The following is a 27,446-nucleotide window of genomic DNA, read 5'->3' on the forward strand; positions in this document are numbered from 1 at the left end:
TATATGCATGTAGGTATGGCAGTGGGAAGGAGATGGTTTGTCCCTTTCCTGCAGCTGGACATGGCTGGAGGAGTGAAATAGAGGAAAGAAGATGCATCTCATTAGTCAAGGCCATTTGTTGTTGAAATGCGTCACCTGATCCTTCTGAAAGGCTAGGGAGATAAGGCGAAGTGGTGAGGAGGTTGAATATATCCTTTCATTGCCAGGAGAAAGACAGAGGAAATTCTTCCTTTGTTGCCCTTAGGGTAGGCATTTTCAAACTCCTGATCTTGGGCAAGCGGACTGGTTGGAGTTCAAGAGCTTTTTTCCTCCCACAACAATCAAACTGATGAATTTTGTGGGAAAGTGAGCATGCCTACCCACATTTGCTTAATGGCCTAGGGTTTGTCCCTCTGCCCTCCTCTGCTTTTATTTTCTTGCCTTGACCTACTGCAAAATGTCACAATGGTTTATACAGAAAGCCTCCTTTTCCCACCAAAAAAGAAAACACTACACCACCCATCATCTATCTGCTCGTCAATGGTTCCTGATCATCAAACAAACTTCAATATTCTGTCTCGTCCATTGTGCAAAGATTACGAAAGAGTTTCTTATCCTCAATTGAAATTTCATCTGTATAACAGCCGAGAAGACCTAGTCCGAACATCTACTGACTCTCGCTTGCATTTGTGCAGCCCACATAGGGTATTATTAATTCTCTGATCAAGCGGCCAAGCACTGGAAAGCCCTTTCTCCTAGCAAGTGCTTCCTGGACATTATTCTGCTGTTTTTAAATTAATGAATAATGGTTCTTTTCATCTACCCCAGGTTAGGATATCCAGAGTCTCATCTGGATAATTCCAGCACAAGCACACTTCAAGGGATAACTGCATGCTGTATAAAATTTACCATACAAGCAATTGGTTCTGTAGGATAACTATGTAGTTACTCATAGAAAGGAAACACGGAGGTCAGGACAAAAACATTACTAAAAATTATATATATTTGTTTGATGCAGCAACAAGCATTACTATGAATTACGCATTAAGGTGCTACATATGTTATAGGTGAAAGAAAGTTCTGCAGTGCATCAAGAGAAATAGTGCTCAAACGTGTACAAAAACAGTTGATGTCGTCAATGAGCCTGTCCAAGTTGTTCAAATCTATAGTCGCTTACTGGTTGGCCAAGCACGTCATTTCATAAATCACCCAAGGCCCAGGAATTGGTTGGTACAGGCAGAGTATAAAACAGTTGACGTTTCAATCCTCTTAGGCAGCGTGTGCTTTCTCTGCATCATACGGGTCTTCATCTGGACTGTATATGAAACAGCCTGCAGTCGGAGAAGGGCTGAGTTTGGCCTTGATGTCAATAAAGTTACTACATATGGCTTAGAGGGCAATTTCTTACAGTGTCAGGGCAGACGGCATAAAATGATCATCCAGCATATGCCCATAAGAGCCTCAGATCCTGTAGGATTGTGTGCTGGATTTATTAAATTGCATCCAAATGATTATAACTTGTTTCACACAGAACTGCTGCAGCTCAAAGCGATCCTGAAATGAATAGGGATAACTGCATGCGGTTTAAAATTTACCATCATAGTCTGCAAGACAAAAATAAATCTTACTATGAAGTGTCATGTAAAACATCACTATGGAAGCATGACTGCTCCCTATGTAATAGACAGACACAAAAACAGATGACCGAGTGTAAGAAATTGGGTTAATAGTTGATGGAGTTGAAATGCTTCTCAAGCAGCAACTACAATCCTTCTCAGGGTAAAGGCACATGCAAACTCCAAATTAACCTGTACTTAACTCTCTGGTAGCTTGGCACAGAGCGGTCAGGTTTAACTTAGGGTCAATGTGTAAAGTATTTATGCAGTAACAAAGTGAAGACACAACACAAGAGGAATCCCACCACAAATTTGAAAAATAGAATACGTTTTAGTAAATAAACAAGACCAAAATCACAAAAATCCAATTAGCAGATTCAGAGATAGGCAATTCTTAAGTGAATATAGCGGCACAAAGCAGTGGACGGAACAAAGTCACAAGTTCAGACCGACCGTGATAGAATGCAGGCCAGCTACAGGGAAACAGTCAGACACGCTGAACAAGAGTACCATAAATTCGGGTTGCGGAGCGATATGAAGTCCTTTCATTGAGTTGACCTGGTGGCATTGAGAAACAGTGGAGCTTGAAATGTGAGGTCATGCAACAAGATGGTCGCTCAGCGAAGTCAGTGACAGTTGACAGGAGCTTGCAATGTGAGTTCCTGTGTCATCGTCGAGGAAGCCGCTAGGGCTTGTAAAGACTTGCGCAGTGATGCGTCTGTGCAGAGGACCAGGGGCGTCACGCTAGGCCGATGCTAGTGAAACCGCTAGGGCTTGCAAGGATTTGTGCTGCGTCAAACTGGGCAGGTTGTCGGCGTCAAGAGCGTTGTGCTGGGTAGGGCTGGTGGAGCCGCCGAGGCCATGAGCGGTCCTGCGTAGAAGCTGTGAGGCGCTGGGCCGGGTCTCAGCATCAAGATGCATTGCACTGGATCAAGCTTGCAGAGCTGTCGGGCGATGCACGGTCCTGTGTTGAAGGTGCTTGGCACAGAGAAGCCTACTGTGTCCCTGTGGCTTGAAGACAGGCAACTGACTACGATTCCTAGGGGATGAGGGTTGTCGTATTTGGTGGTTGCCAGAACCATTTGCTAGCTGTCTAGGTTTAGGGGTGCTTATGGTGGCACTGTGAGCAAGCTGGCCTATAGGACAACATATCCTTAGGGGGGTGCACAGAATCAGTCTGGCATCATCTTAGTGGTTATGCTGTCCACAACCACGCAGTGTCTTCCGTAAGGGTTGAACAACAAGTTTACTTACCTACGCTAACAACATATCTGTAAGAGACATAGATTAGTTATGGATTCCTCACCTTTAGAATTACCCCCAGGCATCAGACTGGATACGGAGAATTTTTTCCTCAGCAGTACCCCTGCGTGTCGGTAGGTGGCGTCGGTCGACTCAATGTTAGTCGTTGGAGTCGTGGTCGCCGAAGGACGTCGCGGTATCTACTTAGATGTTGCCCCTGCGCACTGACGTCAGTTCTTTACACAACATTCCACGCCAGAAGTGCATAGCCATGCAAGACACTGACCACTGGTGCACACAACAAGGGCCCTGAAGGGAAGTCCCTTACCCTAGAAGTCAGTTCGCAGAATGGGGAAGATTGGTGGGGCGGTGAGGAATCCATAACTAACCTATGCCTCTTACAGATATATCGTTACCAAAGGTAAGTAACTTGTTAATCTGAAAGAGACAATTAGTTATGGATTCCTCACCTTAGACTAGATGCCCCAGCAATACCAACCCCAGAGGTGGGTCTGCGAACCAAGTACACACCAGGAAATCCTGGAGAACAGAACGGCCAAAGAAGCCGTCTATCCGGACTTGACTGTCCAGGCAGTAGTGTTTAGTAAACGTTTGCAAAGAAGCCCACACAGCTACCTGGCAGATGTCATTAAGGGGAACCCCATGTCCCAAAGCAGTAGTAGTGGAATGGGAGCGCACCGCACTGGAGGTTCTTTTTTCAATAAGGAGTAGCAGATTTCGTTGCAAAGAACGACCCATCAGGAAATGGTCCACTTTTGCCAACAAAGAGCTGGTCATCCACCCGGAATTGTTTTGTTCTATCTAGATAGAAGGAAAGCGCACGTTTTGGATCCAGACGGAGGAGATTCTCTTCCCCCTTAAAAGGATGCAGGCGGGAAGGAGGTGGGCAAAGTGATAGTCTGTCCTAAGTGGAAAGAAGTAACCACTTTGGGAAGAAAATAAGGTCGAGTTTGAAGGACAACCTTGTCCCGGATGAACAGCCAGGAAAGGAGGCTTAGAAGAAAGAGCCTGAAGCTCACTCACCCTGCGAGCAGAGGTGATGGCAACCAAAAAGGCAGTTTTAAGAGTCAGAAATCTGACAGGACAGTTATGTAGCGGCTCAAAAGGAGTGCACATAAGATAGATCAGAACCAAGTTCAAGTCCCACTGGGGCATTACGAAAGGAATTGGAGGATATAAATGAGTAATGCCCTTTAAGGAAGCGATTTACAATAGGGAACTTGAAAAGAGAAGGCTGGTCAGAAAGCCAAAGAAAGGCTGAAATGATAGCCTTTTAGAGTGCCGAGAGCAGAGCCATCCTGGGAAAAAGAAAGGTTGAAGAGGAGGACCTCAGAAAGAGGGGCAGAAAGGGGATCCACAGCCTTTGCTGCGCACCATGCCACAAACTTGTTCCATCTACAAGCGTATACCGTTTTGGTGGAGGGACGCCTGGCTGCCAAGATAACGTTACAGACTCCAGGAGGAAGGTCAAAAGCTGTCAACTGTCACCATTCAATCTCCACGCAAGGAGGTGGGGCTGGATATGTTCGGGTGGAGGACCGTCCCCTGCTGCTGCAACAGAACATCTTCCCGAAGGGGCAGTCTGATCAGAGGAATGATGGCCTTGTGCAAATGTTCGGGATACCAGTCTCTCCGTGCCCAGTCAGGAGCCACAAGAATGACTTGGGCCCGGTCGCGTTTGATCTTCTTCAGCACTCTGGGTAGAAATGGTATAGGCGGAAAGGCATATAGAAGACTGCAACTTCGCTCGCGATGAAAAGCATCACCGAGAGGGGGCCGCCTTGAAAATTCCAACGCGCAGAACTGCTGACATTAAGCAGTCTCTTCGGTGCGAATAGATCTAACCAAGGCTATCCCCACTGCTGAAAGAGACCTTGCACCACCTCCGCATAAAGACGCCAATCGTGATCCATCATGCACCGGCGGCTGAGTTCGTCTGCCCTGGCGTTCAGAAAACCTGCCAAGAGTTGAACCATCAGGGACATGCACTGATGTTCCAGCCACTTCCAGAGACAAAGTGCCTCCTGCTGTAGGGTCCACGACCCCATCCCGCCCGGTTTGTTGCAGTACCACATGGCAGTGGTGTTGTTCGTTAACAGCTGCACTACTCTCCCTTTGACAGAAGGAAGGAATGCCTTCAGTGCAAGACGGATCGCCCGAAGCTCCAGAAGGTTGATGTGGAGCCTTGACTCCAACGGAGACCAGAGGCCTCTGTTCTCTGCCTCTACCATGTGGCCGCCCCACCCCAGAAGTGATGAATCTGTCACTACTGTGAATTTGGGTTGGGGAAGGAAAGGGATATGCCGTTGACCCAATTCTGGTTTGTTAGCCACCACTGCAATTGGCATGCAGTGCAATTGGCATGCAGTGCCCTCCGAGAGCTGGACGCAATGTGAAAGATTTCCCTGATGCTGTGCCCACTGGAACTTTAGGTCCCACTGCAGAGTCCAAATATGCCACCTGGCATAGTCCACCAGCAAGATGCAAGAGGCCATGAGGCCCAGTAGCCGCAAGGTCATTCTGACCGAAACCCAGGATAGAGGCTGAAAGATCGGGATCATAGCCCAAAATATCCCGGACTCGCTGCTTGGGAGGATAAGCCTGCAACTGCGCTGTGTCCATAACCGCTCCGATGAAAAGGAGCTTCTGAGAAGGGTTCAGATGCGACTTCAGCACGTTGACTGAACGCCAGTGCATGCAGGAGGTCTGCCGTTGACTGGAGGTGGGTGACGACAGCCTGGGGCGAGCTCGCCTTCAACAACTAGTTGTCGAGATAGGGGAAGACTAGAACCGCTGATCTGCGCAGATGAGCTGCGACCACCGCCATCACTTTTGTGAACACCAGAGGGGTACTGGTAAGGCCAAAGGGGAGCATGGTAAACTGAAAGTGCTCATGGCCCTCTGTGAACCGTAGGTAACGCCTATGGGCCGGCAGGACAGGGATGTGAACATAAGCGTCCTGTAAGTCCAACGCTACTATACAGTCTCCAGGGTTGAGGGCAGACAGGACCAGAGCCAATGTCAACATTTTAAACTTCTCAATCCTGAGGAAGCGGTGGACGTTCCCGAGATCCAAGATAGGATGCAGGCCTGTGTCCTTCTGGGGCACCAGAAAGTAGTGAGAATAGCAGCCACGACTTACTTCTGGGGCAGGAACTCGTTCAATGGCTCCCTTGCCTAAGGGGGCTGTAACTTCCTGTTGGAGAAGGGCCACATGATTCTCCAATATGCAATGGAACTGAAGTGGCATGGATGGAGGGTTAGTCTTGAAGGGAAGGGAGTAGCCCTTTGGTCTATCTGCGAAACGCACCTGTCCAAAGTGATGTTGCGCCAGTGGTGGAGGTGAAGGGCCGCTGGTGGACTGGCCCGCCTGCTGGCTCCCAGACCCAGGACGGTGGGTCCCACGACCCCGGCAGCGCAGAGGCTGGACAGCTTGCGCAGGCCTGTGGCTCTGGGGTGAACGTAGCTGGGCACCCCTTCCGTAGCCACAAAAGGGGGAAAAGCAGACTGCGTGGGGCGAGAGGTGGAAGCAAATTCCAAGGATCTGGCCGTAGCCCTAAAGTCCTTAAAGCGCTCGAGCGCGTTGTCTGCTTTGTCGCCGAAGAGGCAACGACCATCAAAAAGCATGTCCATAAGAGCAGCTTGGACATCGCCAGAAAAGCCAGTGGACCTCAGCCAGGTGTAGTGTCTAAGGGTTACTGATGTGGAACGCGTCCTGCCCAGTGAGTCGGTGGTGTCCAGCCTACATCGGATGGCGAACTTTGCTGCGTCTCTCCCCTCGGCCACTGCACGGGAGAGTACAGCCCGGGCCTCCTCCGGGCATTGAGGCAGCACCTGAGCGACCGAGTCCCACACAGAGTGGGAGTAGCAGGCCAAGAGACATGAGGTGTTCACCGACCGCAGTCCTAAGCTGGAGGAAGAAAACATCTTCTTCCCAAGGTGGTCCAGCTTTTTGGATTCCGTATCAGGTGGTGCGGTTGGGAACGAGGCCTTGGAAGTTGAGGCTTGGACCACCAAGATCTCAGGGGTAGGGTTGGGCTTGGACCACGTGCCCAAAAGGATGTCCATAAGGGCTTCATTGAATGGCAGCAAGGTCTCCGAAGAGGCTGCTGCCGGATGAAGCACCTCGGTCAGGGGGTTAGTCCTAACCACCACCATAGGAAGCTCGCGGTTTAAGGCCTGAGCCACCCTAAGCAACACCACTGTGTATGACGCACCCTCCTCTGGAGCCATGGTAGGGGGAGAAAGCATGCCAAGGTCTGGGGAAGTGTCCAGACCACTGGCCTCACCCGACTCCTCTCTCCAGTCTGGTTCTTCCAACTGGTCTGTCAAACGGTCCACAGACCCCTCCCAGTCCTCCTCACTCTCCTTTGGTATCCAATCAGGGCAATAGAAAACACCAGGGGAGAACAGGGGTACAAAAGTACCGGTCGGCGCCAGTCCCGACGTCGGGTGACCTAGGCCCGGCACCATGTCCACATCGAGGGGGAGGCCAGGGTCGACGTCGGCTGGGGACACAACCGGCATCGTAGGGGGTGGAGGTGTCACCAATGGATTTGACGCTGGAGGCCTTGATCCCTGGGGGCCCAGCAGAGCCGGGGGCCGAAGCCGCTGGCATTGAAGGCCTAGAGCCCCCAACCGAGCCCGCAGGGCCTGAAGGCACCCTGGCGGAGTTGGGCTGCCCAAATATAGAATGAAGAGCTTCGTAAAAGCTATGAAGTTGGGCAGGTGTCGGCCCGGCTCCCGGAAAGGGAGGGAAGCTCAGGGTCGACGGAACCGGCTCTGCGGGCGGAACTAGGCGACTACCAGCCACTTCCTGCATCATGTCGGCCGACTGATGGGGAGAACGCGAAGAGCGACTGTTCTTCTTCGCCTTCTTTTTGTGCTTCGACTTACCCGAAGACGAAAACTTCGACGAGGAGTGGTGATGGCTCCACGACCGGTCCCACGACCTTCCTCTCGCACGGAACCTCGAGCGGTGCTGAGCCGACTGCCGGGCCTCCAGTAGCTTTCGGGACCGCTCCCGCAACGATTTCGGGTCATGGCCCGGCAGTCGGAGAACGACTTCGGGTGGTGGTCCGCGCTCCAGGCACCTGAGGCACACAAGATGGGGGTCCGTCACAGACATCAGTTTGTGACAGGAGTCACAAGGCTTGAAGCCGTTCCGCCGAGATGACATCCCTGTGCACCAGGTTTTGTAATGACTCAAAAAGACGTCGACAAAAAGTCACAAAAAGAGAATCAAAAAGTGACTCGAGGTACCGCTCTCTCTGGATCTGCACTAGGATGGCGCGGAAAAAGAAAGAACTGACAGCGTGCAAGGGCGGCATCTAAGTAGATACTGCAACGTCATTCCGGTGACCACGATGCCAACGACGAATGCGGAGTCGACCGACGCCACCAACCGACGCGCAGGGGTACTGCTGAAGAAAAAATTCTCTGGATCCAGTCTGACGCCTGGGGGTAATTCTAAGGTGAGGAATCCATTACTAATTGTCTTTCAGATACTACACGACAATCCTGCCAACACCTATATTCTATTTGTCTCACTGTCTGGGAGCAATACACAAAGACCAACTGCCAGCTACTCCTAGTCATGTGACCCAGGAACAGGCTGCAGGCAACAAACGGTTGGAACAGGAAAATGACAACTTTCTAGAAGTGGCATTTTAGAATTATGATTAAAAATCCAACCTTGGGGAGGAGCTTAGCGCGTGATCAAGATGGCCGCGTGAGCCTAGAGCTCCCGAGACCCTCGCTCCCTCCGGCATCTATCCTGTCTATTATCCTGTACTTGATGCCCGGGCTATTGGAGAGGATCTGCTGCTGAGGCGGGAACCGTTGTCCGGGTCGAAATCGCCCACCGGAGACCGAAGTTATACTGCCTGGAAGTTTGGGGCCTAATCCCCGCACGGTGCCCGGGACTTGCGTTGGCACAGTGCCCGTGCCCTAATTGAACAACAGCGGCCTGGTCGGGGAGGAGTCGTCGGAGGTGGAGGGGATTTCACTTTCACTTTCGATTTCGCCTTCCAGTCTCCAGGGCGCCCGTGACGGGGCGTGCGCGGCGCCAGCCACTGGTTGCATGCCCATTTACCCTGTACGGGCCAGGAGATTGTCTACACGGCAGATTGAGATGTCGACCAGGTCGGACGCCGAAAAGCAGAAGCCCAAGAACACCAGGCGGGGCACCTCCACCCAGACTAATACCATGGACCGCTATGCCCATCAGAGGGGGTCCCCGGGCGAATCGGGCCCGACGTCGGAAGCCTCGAAGGATGCGGCGTCCCCCTCCACAGAATTAACCCTGCAGGACATCATGGGGGCCATCGAAGGGATGAAGTCCTCGATTGGGCAGCAATTTGAGACCCTGGCACAAAAAGTAGATGCCATATCGATAGATGTCAACCTGGTTCGGGCCGACCTCGGCAAAACTAATGAGCGGGTTCAGTCCTTGGACCTCAAGACTGCCGGCCTCCTGGGCGATGTCTCCGGCCTCCAGCAGGAAGTCCGTACTCTCCGGGCAGCAAATGATCACTTCGCCCGCCGGTTGGAGGACTTCGAAGGCCGTGCTAGGCGCAACAACGTCCGCATCATTGGGGTCCCGGAAAATTCGGAGGAGCAGTCGGTGGACCTGTTCGTGGAGGACCTGGTGGTGAACCATCTGGCACCCAAAGGCCTTAGCAAGTTCTTTACCGTCGAACGGGCCCATAGAGTTCCTGGCGGGAGGCCCAAGGTGGGGGCCCCACCAAGGCCGATTGTCGCCCGGATCTTTAATTTCAGGGATCGAGATGCCATACTACAAGCATCGCGGATGGCCGGCCCGCTGCCATTCCAGAACACTACTGTAAGCTTTTATCCGGACTTCACTCAGATGGTGCAAAAGCAGCGGCAAGGCTTCATGGCGGTCAAGAGAAGACTGCGTGAGATGGGACTAAAATATGCCATGCTCTTTCCTGCAAGGTTGCGGGTGGTGTTCGAAGAGCGAACTTTCTTTTTTGAGGCACCCGACATGGTCGGAGACTGGTTGGACACTCTGCCCCAAGGGCGGCCTGGCATGGAACGCTCTGGTGGCGCAGATGGTGCCGGTGACGAACATTGAACCGGGACTTAAGTACCACGACTCCGATCCCTCCGGGAGGTTGATAGTCCGGGGGGTGGCGGGGGCAGTAGGGGAGCTTTTCCTCCTCTGGGGTTCTTTCCGTAGACTAGTTTTATAAGGGGCGACAGGCACACTGCAAGTTGGGGGGCACTTTAGAGCTTACGCAGGGGTGCAGGGTGGGGGGTGGGTGGGGTTTGTTGTTGGGGTTGTTGTTGTTTTTGGTTCTGCAAGGCGTCATGATGCAAGCTCCTGTGGTTCGGGTCGGGTTCCACGTGGGTGGTGGTGGTCTCCTTACATGCTGGGATGGGGGGTAGGGGCCTCAAAATACTCAGTTGGAATGTGAATGGCCTGGGGGATCGTATTAAGCGTGGGATTGTACTGCAATTTCTGAAGAGATGTGCCCCTGATATTGTCCTCTTGCAAGAGACGCACTTGATTGGCAACACGTGCCATGCACTCAATCGTAAAGGCTATAAGTTTGTTGCGCATTCCGGGTTCACCTCGGGTTCCAGAGGGGCGGGAATACTAGTCAGGTCCTCTCTCCCATTTGAGGTTGACTCTACTACTGTAGACGATAGGGGGCGCTTCGCGGCAGTAGCGGGACGGTGGGAGGGCAGGACGCTGGTCCTGGTGTCGGTTTATGTCCCCCCTGCATTGCAGCCCACTACCCTAGCGGACTTAGAGAGGACATTACTGGATCTCCCAGAGGGCGTGTTGGTGGTGGGTGGTGACTTTAATGCGGTCGGCTCAGGCCTGCTTGACAGGCACCCGCAGAGGATTTCGGGGGGGGCTCAGAAGTGGCTTCCTGATTTCATAGATACCCTAGGGCTGGTTGATTGTTGGAGAATGTTGCATCCCACACAACGGCAGTACACTTTCCACTCAGGTGCGCATGGCAGTCTCTCCAGAATTGATTATGTCCTTACTCTGGCTGCACACGCTTCCAGTGTCTCTGAGGCCAGGCACATGGCACGAGGTATTTCTGACCATTCTCCGGTGTGGATCTGTATGGATGTTGCCAGAGGAGTGGGTGGTAGGGTGGCCCCAATTAACCCGTGGCATCTTAGAGACCCTGTGACTCGTAGTGAGGTACTTAAGGCGATCGACCGTTATTTTCAAGAAAACCTCGGTTCGGTCACGTCGGCGGTGTCCTTGTGGGAAGCATTCAAAACCGTGATTCGGGGTGAGGCCCTCTCCTTGATTACAGCGGCCAAGCGTCGGAGGGACGCGGAGGTCGCCCAGCTTGAGGCGGAGATCGCAGACCTAGGGCTGGCCCTGGAGGGTGAGGTCACGGAGGAGGCGCTGCACGAATTGAGCCTTAAGCAATCGGAGTACAGGGCCCTCGTGACGGACGCAGCCAAGGCTCTGAGTAGGGAACAGCGGGGCCGTCTGTACGACGTCGGGGACAAGGCCGGGAAATTGATCGCGTGGCTGGACAAGAAGGAGAGGGTCAATCGAGTGGTGCCGGACCTAGTGACGGAGGCTGGCGTCCTGGTCACGGAGCCGGAGGACATAGTCCAGTGCTTTGCGGATTACTTCCGCACGGTCTATACATCCGTGTCGGACAGGCCTGTGGAGGACTCATGTGCACTCCTGCGCGATCTCGCCCTGCCTTGCCTCTCCGACGTGGACAGGGACTACCTTGATGGCGACATCACGGTCGATGAGATTGCGGGGGCGATCCGTTCTTTGCGTCCGGGCAAGGCCTCGGGTCCGAATGGTCTGCCCATTGAGCTCTACAAACTCCAGCCGGACAAGATCGCTCCGCATCTACGAGCCATGTTTGTGGAGGCGCGGGCGACGGGTTCCCTCCCGCTCGACCAGCGCCTGGCAATGATCGTGGTCATCCATAAAGATGGCAAGCCTAGAGACAGGTGCAGTTCATACCGGCCGATCTCGCTCCTTAACGCTGAGCCGAAGATCCTTGCTAAAATCCTCGCAAACCGGCTAGTCAGGGTGATCGGTGACCTGATCCACCCCGACCAATCTGGATTCATCCCACATCGGAATACTGCGTTGAATCTTAGGCGCATTCATGGTGTGATCGCAAGGGTCGGGACGATGCGGGAACCGGCCGTGGTGGCGGCGCTCGACGCAACGATGGCGTTCGACACGGTTGAGTGGGCATATTTGTGGGCCGCGCTCGCGAAGTTCGGCTTCGGGCCCGGATTTGTGGGCTGGGTGAGGCTCTTATACGAAGGACCTCTCGCCAAAGTTGCGGTTAACGGGAGGGCCTCCAATCCCTTCGACTTGGGAAGGGGTACCAGGCAGGGTTGTCCCCTCTCGCCGCTGTTGTTCGCTCTCGCCCTTGAGCCGCTAGCGGCATGGATACGGTGGCACCCAGACGTGAGGGGGATTCGCTGGTCCCCCGATCACGAGGACCGCATTTCCCTCTATGCCGACGACATTCTGCTCTATCTTACCTCACCCCGGAAGTCCCTTATAGTTGTCTGCGACATCTTGACTTCCTTCGGGAGGAACTCGGGGCTCACCATCAACTGGGGTAAGTCATATCTGTACGCCCTGTGTGGAGACGCTCCGGTTCCCCCGCGGAATTGCCCGATCCAGATCGCCCGGGAGGGCTTTCAGTATCTTGGGATCTATATTTCAGCCGACCCCACGGTACGGTATGAGCGAAACCTGCTCCCTCCGTTGGCGCGCCTGCGGCGGGACGTGGCAGGCTGGAGGCGGCTGCCGCTTTCCCTCCTCGGTCGTGCGGCGCTCTTTAAAATGATGTCGCTTCCCCGCTTTCTCTATGCCCTGCAGAACACCCAGGAGCTGGTCCCGGCCAGTTACTTTCGGGAGGTTGAGAGTCTACAGCGTTCGCTGCTGTGGGACGGCCGCCCGCGTATAGCGATAGCAAAACTAACTCTCCCTTGGTATGACGGGGGTATCGCGCTTCCCGACATCCGGAGATACTATTGGGCCTCCCAACTGAGCGCAGTCAACCACGGAGTCTACGGTCCTGCGCTTAGCCCCGGCTTCGCTATGGACCGGTGGTTGTTGCGTGGTGGTGGCTACTATAGAGCACTTTATTCAAGGGCCCCGGCTGGATCCCTCACGGGGCCGACCGGGGTGGCGGTGCACGTGTGGAAGGCAGTCACGAACTCCCTGGGGTGGAAGGATAGACTCACACTGGCCACTCCGCTGTTTGACTCGGACATGCTGGGGAAACTCTGGAACTCTAAGGGTTTCGACAAATGGGACCTGATTGGTATTTCCAGGGTGGGGGACATGCTGGCCAAGGGGCGGATTAAGTCGTTTACAGAGCTGCAGACGGAATATGCGCTAGAGGGCACGGAATACTTCCGGTACGCGCAGGTACGTCATGCGCTGCGGTCGGTCCTCGTTGAGGGGGAGAAGGTGCCTGAATCCTCTCCGTTGGAGGACCGGATCTTGGACGGCCATGTGCCGGAGAGCACAATCTCTCTCATTTACAAGAAGCTGGTGAACGTCCGTACCGATCTCCTCCTGGGGGTGCGGGACCAGTGGACTAGAGACGGTCTTGAGCTGGACGATGAGGACTGGCAGTGCGCTGTCTCCTCCCCGAAAGAGGTTGCCATCCCCGCCAGGCTGCGGCTGGTCCAGCTTAAGATACTCCACAGAGTCTATGTCACTGGCCCCCGGTTGGTCCACATGGGTTTCTCCGAGGACGGGCTGTGTAAGAGGGGCTGCGGGATGGTGGGCACCTTTCTGCACATTATATGGGAGTGTGGTGTGATTGCGGAATTGTGGAAGCAGATTCATGTTGTGATGCAGGAGGTCACGGGTATTGTGTTGCACTCAGAGGCGCGGCGCTGTCTCTTGAACGTGTGGGGCCCTACAGACTACGATGCTGCGCAGACTCAATGGGTGACCCTTGGTAATATGGTGGCCAAGCGGGATATTGCACGATTGTGGGGATCCCCTAGCCCGCCCACCCTGGATGCATGGAAGAACAACATGGACTGGTGCATGTTTCAGGAGAAAACAGTGTATTGTGCACGGGGGAGGCCCAAGAAATGGCACAAGGTGTGGGGGGGGTGGAACCAGTATAGGGGGTACATCTGCCTGCCTCCTGCCACTGACCCACCAGAGGAGCACCTTTCCCCCTAGCCCCACTTCCGACTTGAGTTTTGCGGATGAAATCTGATAGAAAGTTAGTGCCTCTGCCTCTCCCTCCCCTCCACACTTGAGGGCTGATCTGATGGTGGATATGGGGCCGCCTCATCGGTGGGATCTGACGCGAACACATGATGTATATTGCCTTGCTCGTTATGTTTTTCTTTAAAAATTGAAACCTTTTTTCTCTCCTGCATGACAGCTATAGAAGACTACATATGTTGATTGACGAGCTGCCGAACCTCCGGGTTGTCGGCTGAATAGCTGTGTCTCTGAAATATCCGAATAAAGGTTTTTAAAAATAAAAAAAAAAAAAAAAAAATCCAACCTTACCATTAAAGAGGGCTTTTAATAACAATTCTTCAGACACCAACCCAGACCCGTCTACATCTTCCCAATTGAAAGTTCACATGCAATAAATGTAATAAGGTAACCCAATGTTATCCAATGGGAGAGGCAGGCCTTGCAGCAGTGAAAAAACTAATTTAAGAGTTTTATACTACCAAGAAATCTAAAACTTCAAAGTACATGTCCCACTTTTTAAATACACTGCACCCTACCCTCTGGGTGTCCAGGGCCGCCTTAGGGGTGACTTATATGTATTAAAAAGGAAGGTTTGGGTATGGCAAAAATTGTATTTTGCGAGGTCGAAATAGCAACTTAAAAAGTGCAGAACCAGGATGCAATGACCTGCCTGAGACATGTTTAAAGGTCTATTTAAGGGGGTGGGACAATCAGTGCTGCTGGACCACTAGCAGCATTTAATTTACTTTCCCTGGGTACAGGTAGTACCACTTTACTAGGGGCTTATAAGTAAATTAAATGTGCCAATTGGGAATAAGACAATTTCACTATGTCTGGAGGAGAGGGCACAAGCACGTTAGCACTGGGTAGCAGTGGTAAAGTATACAGAGTGCTGCATGCCAACAAAAAATGGGTTCAGAAAACAGGAGGGTGAAGGAAGAAAGTTTGGGGATGAGCCTGCAGAACGGGCAAAGTCCAACAATGAGAATCCAAATTTCTCCTTCAACAATATTTAAAAAAAATTGTTACATTTTCTAGTGCCTTTTTGAGGCATTGATCGCTATTTGCTAACCTAAAAACCTAATATATGGAATAAAATTCCCGCTTCTGTACATTACAAGGAATTTTTAAGTCATAAGCAGTCCTGTGACCACACAGAGGAACAAGGCTGAAGGTTGAGTTTGTTTATAAGGTAATTGAAGTCCGAAGTGACTTGCAACATCCGTTTATGGTGCTAAAAATACTTTTTTATTTCTCATACTACATGGTCATACCATCGCCCTTTTCACAAACTGCTTACATTTTTCATATGAACAAGATAGTAAGGTTGCAGATTTGAAAAATAAAAGCCGAAGCTGTAGTGCAAAATCAAAACACCAAAAAGCAATTAGTAATTTGCTGCAAACATATTAGAATCAGTTTGAGGTAAGTCAGATTTTAGAAATGCTGCAGTTCAGAACATGTAGAAACATACGGGGTGAGTCTATAATTTCTGTATAAACTTCTACTATGCAAGAAAATAAACATATTGCCAAAATTATCACCCTTCTGCTGATCAGTGTTCATTTTAGGAAAACAGATCAGAAGTATAAAAAGACAGTTCCATTTTTGTTGTTTAAACTGCAGCTGTTATTCTGCTGTGTGACCTTCATTTCACCTGTAATTCTGCTGTCACCTGCCTTTCACCTTGGCTCTTGGTTCTAGCATGAGGGATCACATGACAGTAATAAGAAAGTTAGATACAGGCTTTTATATAGGAATTGCAGGTATTACATGGCCCAGAACAGTAAGTGAGGTCATAATTAAATCCCTGTCAGAAATTCCACCAGGGTATGTAGCTGGAAGAGCTGTTCTATTTCCAACTTAAGCACCCACTTTTTCTATAGCCTTAAATCTCGAAGATTAACTTCACTTTTATTGAGCAGTTACAGATAGCTCATTATAGATAAAGTGATTGTAGGAAATGCAATATGTCCTGTGGTGTACCTGGCTTTTCTAAAGAGTGGACTCTAGTTTTTCAGACTTGGCTGTGGACAGAGGACTGCTAATGCAATGTGAATTCACCCTAAATGCATCTTTAGGGCTGTGGAACTAACCTGACATGCAGCCAAGCCACTCAGCTGGTACTTTGAGGTATTACAAATAATTATCGATCACACTGTAAGATATGTGCAGAACTACAACTTGCTCCGTACAGTTACAAACATGGCTTACTTATGGGTTTGCCATTCAAACTTGGGGGCACTGCGCCGCCTGCACTTTTATGAACTTTTACGAACTTTTACGTCACTGGTCTTGTCATGGACTTAGTATGTTGACAATATATGCTTTTTTAGCATGAATGTTTCCCCTCACTTATTACTTTGTTGATTGCTCTCCAAAACTTGCACAGATTCTGCATTATGAGAATCCGTTACAGTATATCGCTACTGATTGAGTGTTTTTGCAAATGAATCCTAAGAAACCAATGTTAAATGAACCTATAGAGAGACTAGCCGTATGTAAAACAGTCTTGTTCTTGTTCCAATATGGTATGAACAGTCCAGCTCATAAGTGTCTGGCCAGGGCCAGTGCACACATGAACTATAGCTTGAGTCCTGTGGTGCAGTGAGCATGGGACCCACTTTCCTATTGGAGAAGGGCCAAGTCTGATTTTCATATGGCTGGTCTCGGTCTGGAGTGGAAAAGTGGGTAAAAAACAATGGTCTGAAATGCTGATTGTTGCAGTGGGCTCCCTACGTGCAATGGGTATGCCCTGAGGGAACTCAAGCTATAACTCACCGGTGAGGTCTACATAGACAAAAATCGGTCTGTAGTTGTTTATGTTTGCTTCTGGAGGAGACCTTATCTGGCAGTCTGGCTCGACTGTTCCTCCTTGAGCAGGGCTAAGACAGATTTGCATATGGCTAGTTTCTATCTATAGTGGCATAGTGACCAGAAAACAACAGACTGAAAAGTGGCCGAGTGGGCGCCACTGGCTCAGATATATTTAAGCATTCCACCTCACTTTGATGTTTGTTGCAGTGTGTGAGGTTAATCACGGTTAACATCAAGACCTATAGGCTGGCAGACATACTGTACTAGTTGCAATCATTCAGTTGGTTTGTGTAAGCTAGCAGTACCAATGACAAGATGACCCTTGCAGCAAGCAGACTCCAAGAAACAACTCATAACAAAACATAATATTTTGGTGTACCTGTGTCATCAGCAGCTTTAAATGTCCTGAGTTCCATTTCAGAATGAGGAGTAAAACGAACATGTAAGGTGGTGACTGGCGAGTTGCTCACCCAGGATGGAACACTGCTTGTTGAACCTTTTGAGGTACATTTTTCCAGAGGTTGCATCTCTAGTCTGTTCTCAGGCAGACTTGACTGCATGCTATTGTCTATGCCACTTTCTGTGGTTTCATTTGATACCCCCTGTAAAAGGTCTTGCTTGGCCACTTGAATAGAAGTTTTTGATTGAAAAGTGCTATCTTCTTCACAAACATGAGCCGTGTCGGAATACCTGCCTTCAGGCTTCTTTGTTTGCTTCAGATAGTCTGTACAGTTCAAATACATTTCTTTATCTTCTTTAGACTTCATTGGCTTTGCAGCCTCAAAACCATCTATCCCACTTGAGTGGACAGGCTCGTCACTACATAGGAGCAGGTCAGCAGCTTTGCAGTCAACGGGGGTATCTTCATCAACTGGCAAGCACCTCTCGTGCTGTCCTTCATGCACTGTGAGCTCATTAGGAGACAGCCTTGTATTATGTGGAGAGTCATAGTCTGCGATGTAAGGCTTTATGTCAAGAACTGGTGTTCCATGTATCATGTCAATTCCAGAGAGGTAAATGGTTCCACCTTAATGCAGAGAAAGATAAGTCTGTTAAAATTCACAGCATTAACCGGAATTGAAAACAATCTTAATATTTTCCCAGAAAAATGCAAACTGCCCATAAGGAGAGACATCATGTACATGACAACAGATATTACAGTTCACTCGATTTGCCCCTAAAGCTTAATACAGATGCAATTGTTTTTCTTGTTCATTTAATAACATTGACTGAAATAATGCTCCATATGGTCATTAACCCCTTCCCCGCTCATGACGGAACCACTCCGTCATGAGCCACGGTTGCGCTGTGCTCATGACGGAGTGGTTCCGTCATGCTACGGCCGTTGGCGGCCGCTCCGCCCACGCGGCGCTAATTCCCCGCCTGTGCGGGCGATTAGCGCAAGTGGGCGGAGACGTGACGGAACCACTCCGTCATGAGCACAGCTCAACCGTGGCTCGTGACGGAGTGGTTCCGTAACAAGCACAGCGCCACTGCGCTGCCCCCAAATCCCCCCAGCGCCGCGGCGGAATTCCTGCCGCGGCGAAGGGGTTAAGGATGCTACTACCAGAAAAACAAACTGAGGGAGTCTGGTTCTCTTCTTGACTGCTTAGTAGGGTTGTGCGGTCTCGCTAAAGTAAGAAACCTCCAGGAAGTTTTGCAGTTTGCTCACATGTACAATGCGTGGGAAGCATACCATTCTGGTAAGAATAATCCATCACACAGCTGATTGCATCACAATGTCTGTCCAGATGAAGAACATCACTGGGTGTGTGGCAGAGTGTGCACTTCATGTTGCCGTTTGCAGGAGCTCATCAGATGCCTGCAGCTCAGTGATGTGCCTATAGGAGCTCAGGTGCATGAGGGAGCTCAGGGAGTTGCCTGCTGGAGCTCACTAGAAGAGCTCTGTGAGGTGCTTGCAGGAGCTCATTTAGGTTACCTGAAAAAGCTCTGTGAGATGCCTACAGGAGCTCATTTGGGTATCTGAAGTAGCTCGGTGAGGTGCATGCAGGAGCTTGGTGAGATGCATGCAGGAGCTTGGTGAGGCGCCTTTAATAGCTTATCTGGTTGCCTGCACGAGTTTAGCTGGATTTCTATAGGTGCTCAGTTTACTCCCAGCAATGGCAAAGATGATCCATAATAGAAGCTCAGTGGGGCCTTTCAGGCGCACAGGGACTTAAATTGTAAATAAAGAAAAGAAACTGGACTGCATTCACATTACGTTGATCAGACATTTCCATTATCCCATTTCCAGTCAACTTCACAACAACAAAAAATGCCATATTGTTTGTTGAAAAATGTAGAAATATTAAGGTGAGGGGAAGTTGACTTAAAAAGCGAAACTCCTTGAAATAAGAAAACAAGAGAACATGGTTACTTGGCATGGTTTCTACTATAATAGCAGAAGTGTACCCACACCCTGAAAGCAAATTCACAAGGGCAATAAATTAGACTATACTTTGGGGGATACCAATACAGTACAACTAAGCTTCATAACTATCACTTTGTTCGCAGCAGTACTTGCCAGCAAGAGAAGTCAAATTTAAATATACAGCAGAACTTGTGAGACAGAAAACTCCACAAATAACCAACACAGTTTAGTTATACTACACAGGTGGTTACTTAGAGGGTACGGATACTACTTGTCATCATAACATCACACAAAGAAATACAACAAAACAAAATAGACTACAACAACAGATCACACACATCCTGGGCAGGTCAGTTATTTCTAGCCCTGCCATGTGTCATGCATTGTGGGCTAGTCTAACGTACGTTTAGTGAATGTCCCAGCATCACTGCACTAAAACATATATTCTCTGTAAAGACAACACACACTACAAGAGATGATGCATGTGCATGCATTCTGAGAAATCAGCAAGTGGATCCAAGATGTTTCGACTTGATACGAGTCTTGTTCAGAGTGGGTACCATTTGGCATGTCATCATCATAATACAAGTGAATTACATCAAATGTTACAAAGGACTGACAACAATATGCCGGCAACAAGGAGTGTTGCGAGTCTATGAGTGGAATGTGTTTGGAACATTGAAAATGAAACTTTGGGGGGGCGTGGTTTGGACGCCGAAGGAGATGGCGGCTCGGTGATTCTCTCTGCCCGTGCGATACACGAATGAGGGCAGAGGAACGGGCCTCACCGCTCTTCTCCAGCAACGGAGGGCGGAAGATGTGAGCGGAAGGTGAGGAGGCCTGAGAGGAGAAATTTGGAGCCGTTTTGCTGCTGGGAAGCGGCCCGGCCACGACCTTAAGCGATCCGATCGATGCCTGTGAGGACTTCGGCAGACTACGGGACCGCGTGACCGGAGAGGTGTCGGCGGCTGGGCGGTCGCCGAAGTGGAGCAAGATCAAGTGTGAAGGCTATTGGATCTCAGCCGTTGTAGGTGCTGGAGCGCACTTATGGTGATATGGAGGAGCTGCGCAGCGCGATAAACAGTCGTTGATGTATGTCGCATTGACAAAATGTCGGATACCGCGACATGAAAGGAGAACCCTCGTGCTTCTGTTGTAGAGTCTATGGGGTGCTTGAGTATTTCGAGTTATCTGCGTTCTGCGAGGGATGTGTGCCTACCCTGAAGATGTGGGATGTGGAGTTGTGAGACCGATTCTACTACCTTCAGTACGGCCTGTGTACAAATGATTACGGCGTGTATGTCATTGTGGCGGAGCGCATGGAATAAACGGCTCCCTCCAGGGTGGAGCTAGGCCTACTGGGTGAATCCGGAGCTCTACTTCTTGTCCGCGACTGGGTTGCTCTGAGCCTGCATGACTTCCTGGCCACTGGGTGATCTCGCCTGCGATTTTTTGCCTGGCACCATGGTTTCGATACGTGGTGGTGCGGCCATTTCCTGTCCATCTACACTGGTCTCCATGTCGTGATCAGCGCCATGTTCTGAGTTCCTCCAATCACATTGCTAGAAGAAGGGAAGACGCCATTTCGGACGGCAGAGTGAACGCCTATCAAGAGTCACTCCACTGGAGCAGGTTGATGTAATTTGAAACTTTCTATCTGGCAGAGGTGTCTTTTCGGTGGTCTACCATGGCGGATAGCAAAGAATCGATGAAGAGCACGAAGAGGCTCAAATCTGACCAATCAAATCCTAGTTCACCCAGCAAAGGGGCGAAAGGTAATCCCGATTCGACGGATCTGATTCTCAATAAGCTGGAGGAAGTTAGGGAACTGGCTAAGGCTACTAAAGATGAGGTGGCGGCTATCAGGCAGGATAATCGTGAAACCAATGCAAAATTGGTGGAGGCAGAGTCGAGGATCAGCAGGCTTGAGGATCTCGAAGTAAAGTCGTGTGCAGCCATCACCCGCTTGTGCATTTCATCGGATCTCACTATGCGGAAACTGGCGGAGTTGGAGGACAGGAACAGACGGGGGAACCTACGCATTTTTGGCCTTCCGGAGGGGTCGGAGGATCAGCATGCTAGTTGCGGAGCTTTCCTGGAGTCTTGGTTCTCCCAGGCTACTAATCTGTCCTTCCACCATCCACTGGAGTTCGATAGGGCTCATAGAGTACCAGGCCAGATAAATAAAAACCAGAAAGGGCCCAGAGCAATTGTGTGCAAGCCATTACGTTATCAACACGTGGAACAGATTCTTGGTTTCATGAGGAAAAACAATCATATCTTATGGAAATCAGCCAAGGTGTACATTTCGCAGGACTACAGTAAAGAGACGGTGGAGCTTAGGAAGGCGTTCTTGGCGCTGCGACCAATGCTAAAGAAAAGGGGCTTTCAATATGGGTTCGCTGGCCCTGCAAAGTACCGTGTTTTGATCCAAGGGTCCCCTCATTTCTTCTCTGATCCTTTGAAACTGAAACGCATGCTGGAGGGCCCGGATGATCAGGACATGGACACAAGTGCCTCATTGGGGACGGCGGCACAGGCCTCAGCCTCAGGTTATGGGTGAACATAGCTTTGTACGTTCTAATGCTGTCTGGGGGGCAGGCTGCCTAGGGCATATTTTCTGTCTCCGGGCTTTCTCCAAAACAGTGTTTTTGGCAGTACGCAGTGGTTGATGCACAGGGTATCTAGCCATGTGTGATGTCTTAGATTTATAACCTTCTGTATAGAGGAGTTTCAGTTTACTGGGCCAACATAGTTAACGGTCATGCGTAGTGTTTTACAGGTTTATTACGGGGGTTGGTAGGGATTGTTGGGGACTTTAAACTACTGGTCCGGATTGATTGATGAGGTACAAGTGGGTTATGCTGGTGGGGGGGTGTTGTTGCCTAATGGGTTGTATCAGGCCTTAATCTAAGAGGGATAGTTCCTCAAGTCCATGGTGCTTTCTCTCAGTTTACAGGTATGCACGGGGGAGTTCCGACGCATTCTCCTTCCAGTCACCATGTCTATCTTGTTCAGTTGGGGTGGGAAGGGTGGGGGGCAGGGGGTTTGTTGGGTAGGTGTATGTGTTCTTTGTTTTTTACTTTTATTGTTGTTTACTCCGGCTTGCATGGTCCTCATCTTTTTGCTTCTTGTGGGTGTGAGGGGTACTGGGCTTTACTGGGGATTTAAATACGATTTCACCGTGAAATATGTGTTTGTTGTGATGTTGTTGCAACCTCCTGATGATAAATAGCTCATTTGGCTCGCCGGTGGGAGCATGTAATTTAGACAGACTAAAGGTACTGTCGCTTAACGTTAAGGGCCTGAACCAGCCTGTGAAGAGACAGAAGATATTAGATTATGTTAAAAGACTGAAGGGTGATATCGTCTTGCTCCAGGAGACGAAGCTTGAGGCAAAGCAGTTTTACCACATGAGAAATAAATTCTATAATGAGGTGGTGGGTGCAGAGGCTGTAAATAAAAAGAATGGTGTCCTGATACTTGTTGCAAAGAAATCGAAGGTGGAGGTTTTATCGTCCGAAGTTAGTGCAGATGGTAGATGGGTCACGGCCAAGATGAGTAAGGATAATATAGAGTTCTATGTCACCAGCGTGTACGCACCCAACACTAGCGATCTGGTCTTTTGGGACAAACTAAATAAACACCTTGAAACTATTGCGGATACTGCGTTGCACATAGTAGCTGGGGATTTCAATCTCCCTATAGATGCAATTTTGGATAGGGATTCACGCTGTGTCTTTAAATCTACGAAAGCCCATAAAGCTTTTCTTAGTATGTGTAAGCGTTTCCACTTGATAGACACATGGAGACTCCAGAACCCCACGGAGAGAGATTATACTTTCTATTCTCCACCACACGACTCATACTCACGGATTGACTTCCTCTTTATCACACAAAATGGCGTCCCTAGATTGGATTCCACAACCATTGAGCCCAGGGTTTTATCGGATCATTCATGCATTTCCTTAACACTCACTAATGTTAAACCATCCTCTCGTCAGACAGCTTGGAGGCTGAATGATGAAATCCTGGCTAGTGACAAACACCGGGCCACAGTACAGGAGGCTATAACATCATATCTTCAGATTAACAAGCAAGGGGACACGTCCGATCTCATTAGGTGGGAGGCTCTAAAAAGTACTATAAGGGGAGTGTGTATCAAACTTAGGTCAGAAATGAATAAATCTTACAATGAGAAGTTGGAGGCTTTGGAGATGGACATTAGGAACTTAGAGATCAAACATTTAAAAGATAGGGATGAGATGTCTCTTGCTGCATTGGCGAATAAAAAATATGAGTATAATAAAATAGTTAGTGAGAGGGCGGGAGTCTGGCTCGACAAGGGCAGGAGATTTAAGCTTTGTGAGTCTAATAAGGCGGGTAAGTCCCTCGCCTCATACTTGAAGTTCAAGGTCCAGAAGAACTCGATTAGTGTCATTAAGGATGCTTCTGGGCACTCGTACTCGGATCCTGATAAAATAACGGAGGTGTTTAGAGTTTTTTATGAGGACCTCTACGCCAAAAATGAGGCGGTAGAGGAACCTAAAATTAAGGAATACTTAGATGCGTGTGATCTCCCACAGCTTTCGGAGGAAGATCGGATCAATCTGAATGGTCCAATCAGCTCTGTAGAAATAGAGGCTGCGATTAAACGTTTAAAGGTTGGGAAAGCCCCTGGCCCTGACGGATTTACGGCAAAATTTTATAAAACTTTCCCCTCCCTTTTGGTTGGCCCCCTCCTCCAACTATTCAAAGGTATTAATGACTCTGGTGAAGTGAGAGGTACTTTGGCTGAGGCCATAATAGCGGTACTTCCTAAAGATGGGAAAGACCCCTCGCTACCGAAAAATTATAGACCGATCTCACTGATTAATATTGATTGCAAACTCCTGGCCATGATACTTTCTGCTCGCCTGCAGGGGGTTCTTCCGAAGCTGATCCACCCATCTCAAGCCGGATTCCTTAAGAACCGTTTGTCCAGTGACAACACAAGAATTCTGGCGCATGTATTAGAAAAGGCGAAACTCTTAGACACGCCGACTGCAGCGATAACACTGGATGCTGAAAAAGCGTTCGATAAGGTGGATTGGTCCTTTCTGCGAGCTGTTCTCTGTAAGTTCAATCTAGGAGAGTCATTCACTAAACTGGTAATGTCCCTCTACTGTTGCCCGACTGCACGTGTTAGGGCTGGTGGATCCTTTTCCTCTCCCTTCCACTTAAAACAAGGTACGAGACAGGGTTGCCCCCTGTCTCCTTCACTCTTTCTGTTGGCGATTGAACCGTTCTTATACCATATACGGCATGATCCGAATATAGCCGGTATACCATTTGGTGATTGCACTATAAAACTAACGGCCTATGCTGATGATGTCCTGATAATGTCGGAAAGAGCGGACGAAGCAATTCCGGCTCTCATGGCTGACATTGAAGATTTTTCCAGAGTATCTGGATACAAACTTAACAAAGATAAAACGGAGGTCAAACTTTTGAACAGTGTTGGGGATAAGGGGATTATTGGAGATTCCGGGCTTACGTGGCAACCTCGGTGCTTTAAGTATCTTGGGCTGGATTTTGACAAGGACCTGATTTCCACGCTGAAAGTAAATGAAGACTTGACCTTGAAAAAGATTTCTACACTGCTTGATGGTTGGTCACCAAAGTTTCTCTCTTGGTGGGGTAGAGCAGAGACGCTTAAAATGATGTCGACTCCGTTGGTCAATTATTTGGCAAGCATGCTCCCTATGACGTTCTCTAATGCTTTTCTTACTAAGGTAGATCAGGTGTTTGGGAATTTTCTGTGGCAGGGTAAGAAGGCCAGAGTCTCTCTGAAGAAGTTACAATTAGCAAAGGATAAAGGCGGACTCGGTCTCCCCTCCTTCAGGAGCTATCAGACGGCGTTTCTGTGCAAACAGGGCGCACAGTGGCTGTTGAAATCCCCTACTTACACACCATTATGGATAAATATAGAGGAGTCTTTGGTAGATCACGCGCCTTTGGAGGCCCTCCTTACGATGAACCTGTCACACCTTCCTCACTCCAAGTACATCATGCTTAATACTAGAAGGGCCTTACTTAGATTCGATCAAACACATAAAACAAACCTGACAGTCGCCAGGTCCTCGTATATGTCCTTGTGGAGGAATGCACATCTTAAGATTAAGGGTAGGACTATATTTTGGGAGTCATGGTCCAAGAAGGGCATTAACTTAGTGAAGGACTTGTATGAGGATGGGGCTCCTCTGCCATTCTCGACCTTACAGAGCAGGCATGATCTTAGTCCGATGGATTTTTATGATTTTCTTAAACTTAAATCGATTCTGACAGCAAACAGCTTCTCTCCGTATGTCCCTTGGCTTATACAGCAGATCCCACGACTAATACACGAGGGTCACTTTGTATCGAAAGTATATAAATTGTTGTTGCCCCTACCCATGAAAAAACACAAAAGAGTGGAAAGCGTATGGGAAGCGGAGCCAAATCTATCAGGCATATCCTTTGACTGGGAGGTGATTCATAAGTTAGCCCTTACACATAAAGTCTCACCCATTCTATTTCAGACGAAGTATATGCTTCTCAACAGGGCCTATTGGACTCCCGACAGGCTGTTCAGATGTAAATTAAGAGATTCGCCTGTGTGCTGGAACTGTCAGCTAGGCACCGGGGATCTTGCGCATATGCTTTTCTCCTGTTCTTCATTAAAGGATTATTGGGGGAGAGTATTTGATTGCATTTCCCATGTCTTTAAGATAAAACCTGTACAGGAATTTATTTACGTCATTCTGGGGGCACTGGACCCACAAATAACAACTGACCAAGATCGCCAATTGATGGACTTAATGTTAACAATGGCATGTAAAGTGATTCTTTGCAAATGGAAAAATGCGTCTGAAGTGAGCTTTAAAATCTGGCAGGAGTGGTTGTCTTTCCTGAGGGGGTCAAGTAATCCGGCGCTTCAAGCTTCTACCTGGAGCCCCTCAAACAAAAAGCTCTGGAGGGCATTGGATGCATCCTCCTTTCATTATGACCCACCCTGAGAGGTATATTTTGCTTGTTTCCTCGGAGTGGGGTTGTGGTTGGGTGCAGCGTGTTTGATCCAACGAGTCCCGGGGCGCTGCGCGCCACACATGAAGCAATGTAATAGACTGTATTGGTATTTGATGATGCGAGCTGGATTGGGGTTTTATTCTTTATTTATCGTTTTGTCATTCATTTTCATTTTTTGTATTTGTACATATGACATGACTGTACTGATCTTGGTGCACGGAAGAGTTATTGTATTGTTTTTGGTTCTTCAATAAAAAATATTTGAAATTAAAAAAAGAAAATGAAACTTTGGATAGGTTTGATTTGACGAAAACAAAAGATACATACAGTGCTTTCAATATTTTCAATAATATATGTATAAAACAGATGTATTCATTAAGAGTGGCTTTAATCTCAAATCCGGTACAATGCCCACAGTGCCATATGACTCTACTGATGCGTTTAATTAATTAATGATCTTGGAGTTGAAACAAATGAGTCACCAAGAACTCATCAAAAATACTCTCACTTGGTCCCAATTCAAGGCACTAAAACTGGGAAACAATAAAGGGATACTTATCAAAACCTCAGCCAAAGGGAGACATAAGGTGATCAGGCCAAGGAACAAGTATGTGGGGGAAGTGCTGAGACAGCTACATGATAAATGAATGAATGTTATTAGCAAATTGAAAAGGGCTACCATAGGGACCTGGTGAAACAAACCTGTTCGCATTTTAATGACACTAAAAGTTTAAGACCTTTTAGAATACAAAATAATAGTTATTCCTCACAACAGAAGACCATATAATTCCTCCAGTCTCTCTGTTACATCAGAACTCCAAAACCCCTGGGGAGTCTTACAGTATCATCAAAATGGAGTGTGTCTGAAAATATGACTACCTACATAGATCACTTCCTAATCCCCTAATCAAAATTCTGACCAATAATTAGAAGCGCAGCACTGATGTAATTTTGAAAAACCACAATATACACTGTAAACCAGGATATTACATGGTAACTGTTGATATAAATGCCTTCTATATGAGCATGCATCATAATGATGTTATCAGGGCTTGCAAGCATATCTTACAAGCTAGACCCATTAGCTTATACAAACACACAAAAATGTAATTAGATATAACAGACCTGT

At 49.0% G+C, this 27,446-nt stretch overlaps 1 protein-coding gene across 2 annotated transcripts in view; it reads right to left on the bottom strand.

The window, feature by feature from the left end:
- TRMO (tRNA methyltransferase O) overlaps window positions 1-27,446 on the bottom strand; it is a 227,917-nt gene that overhangs the window by 24,275 nt on the left and 176,196 nt on the right. For both annotated transcript variants that reach the window (XM_085636606.1, XM_085636607.1), the window contains exon 4: window positions 17,279-17,926. In XM_085636606.1, the coding sequence (XP_085492732.1) occupies window positions 17,279-17,926 (648 nt within the window). The remainder of the gene's footprint in view (window positions 1-17,278; window positions 17,927-27,446) is intronic.

This window comes from Triturus cristatus, chromosome 2_1, assembly GCF_964204655.1.
Source record: "Triturus cristatus chromosome 2_1, aTriCri1.1, whole genome shotgun sequence".
Lineage (NCBI taxonomy): Eukaryota > Metazoa > Chordata > Amphibia > Caudata > Salamandridae > Triturus > Triturus cristatus.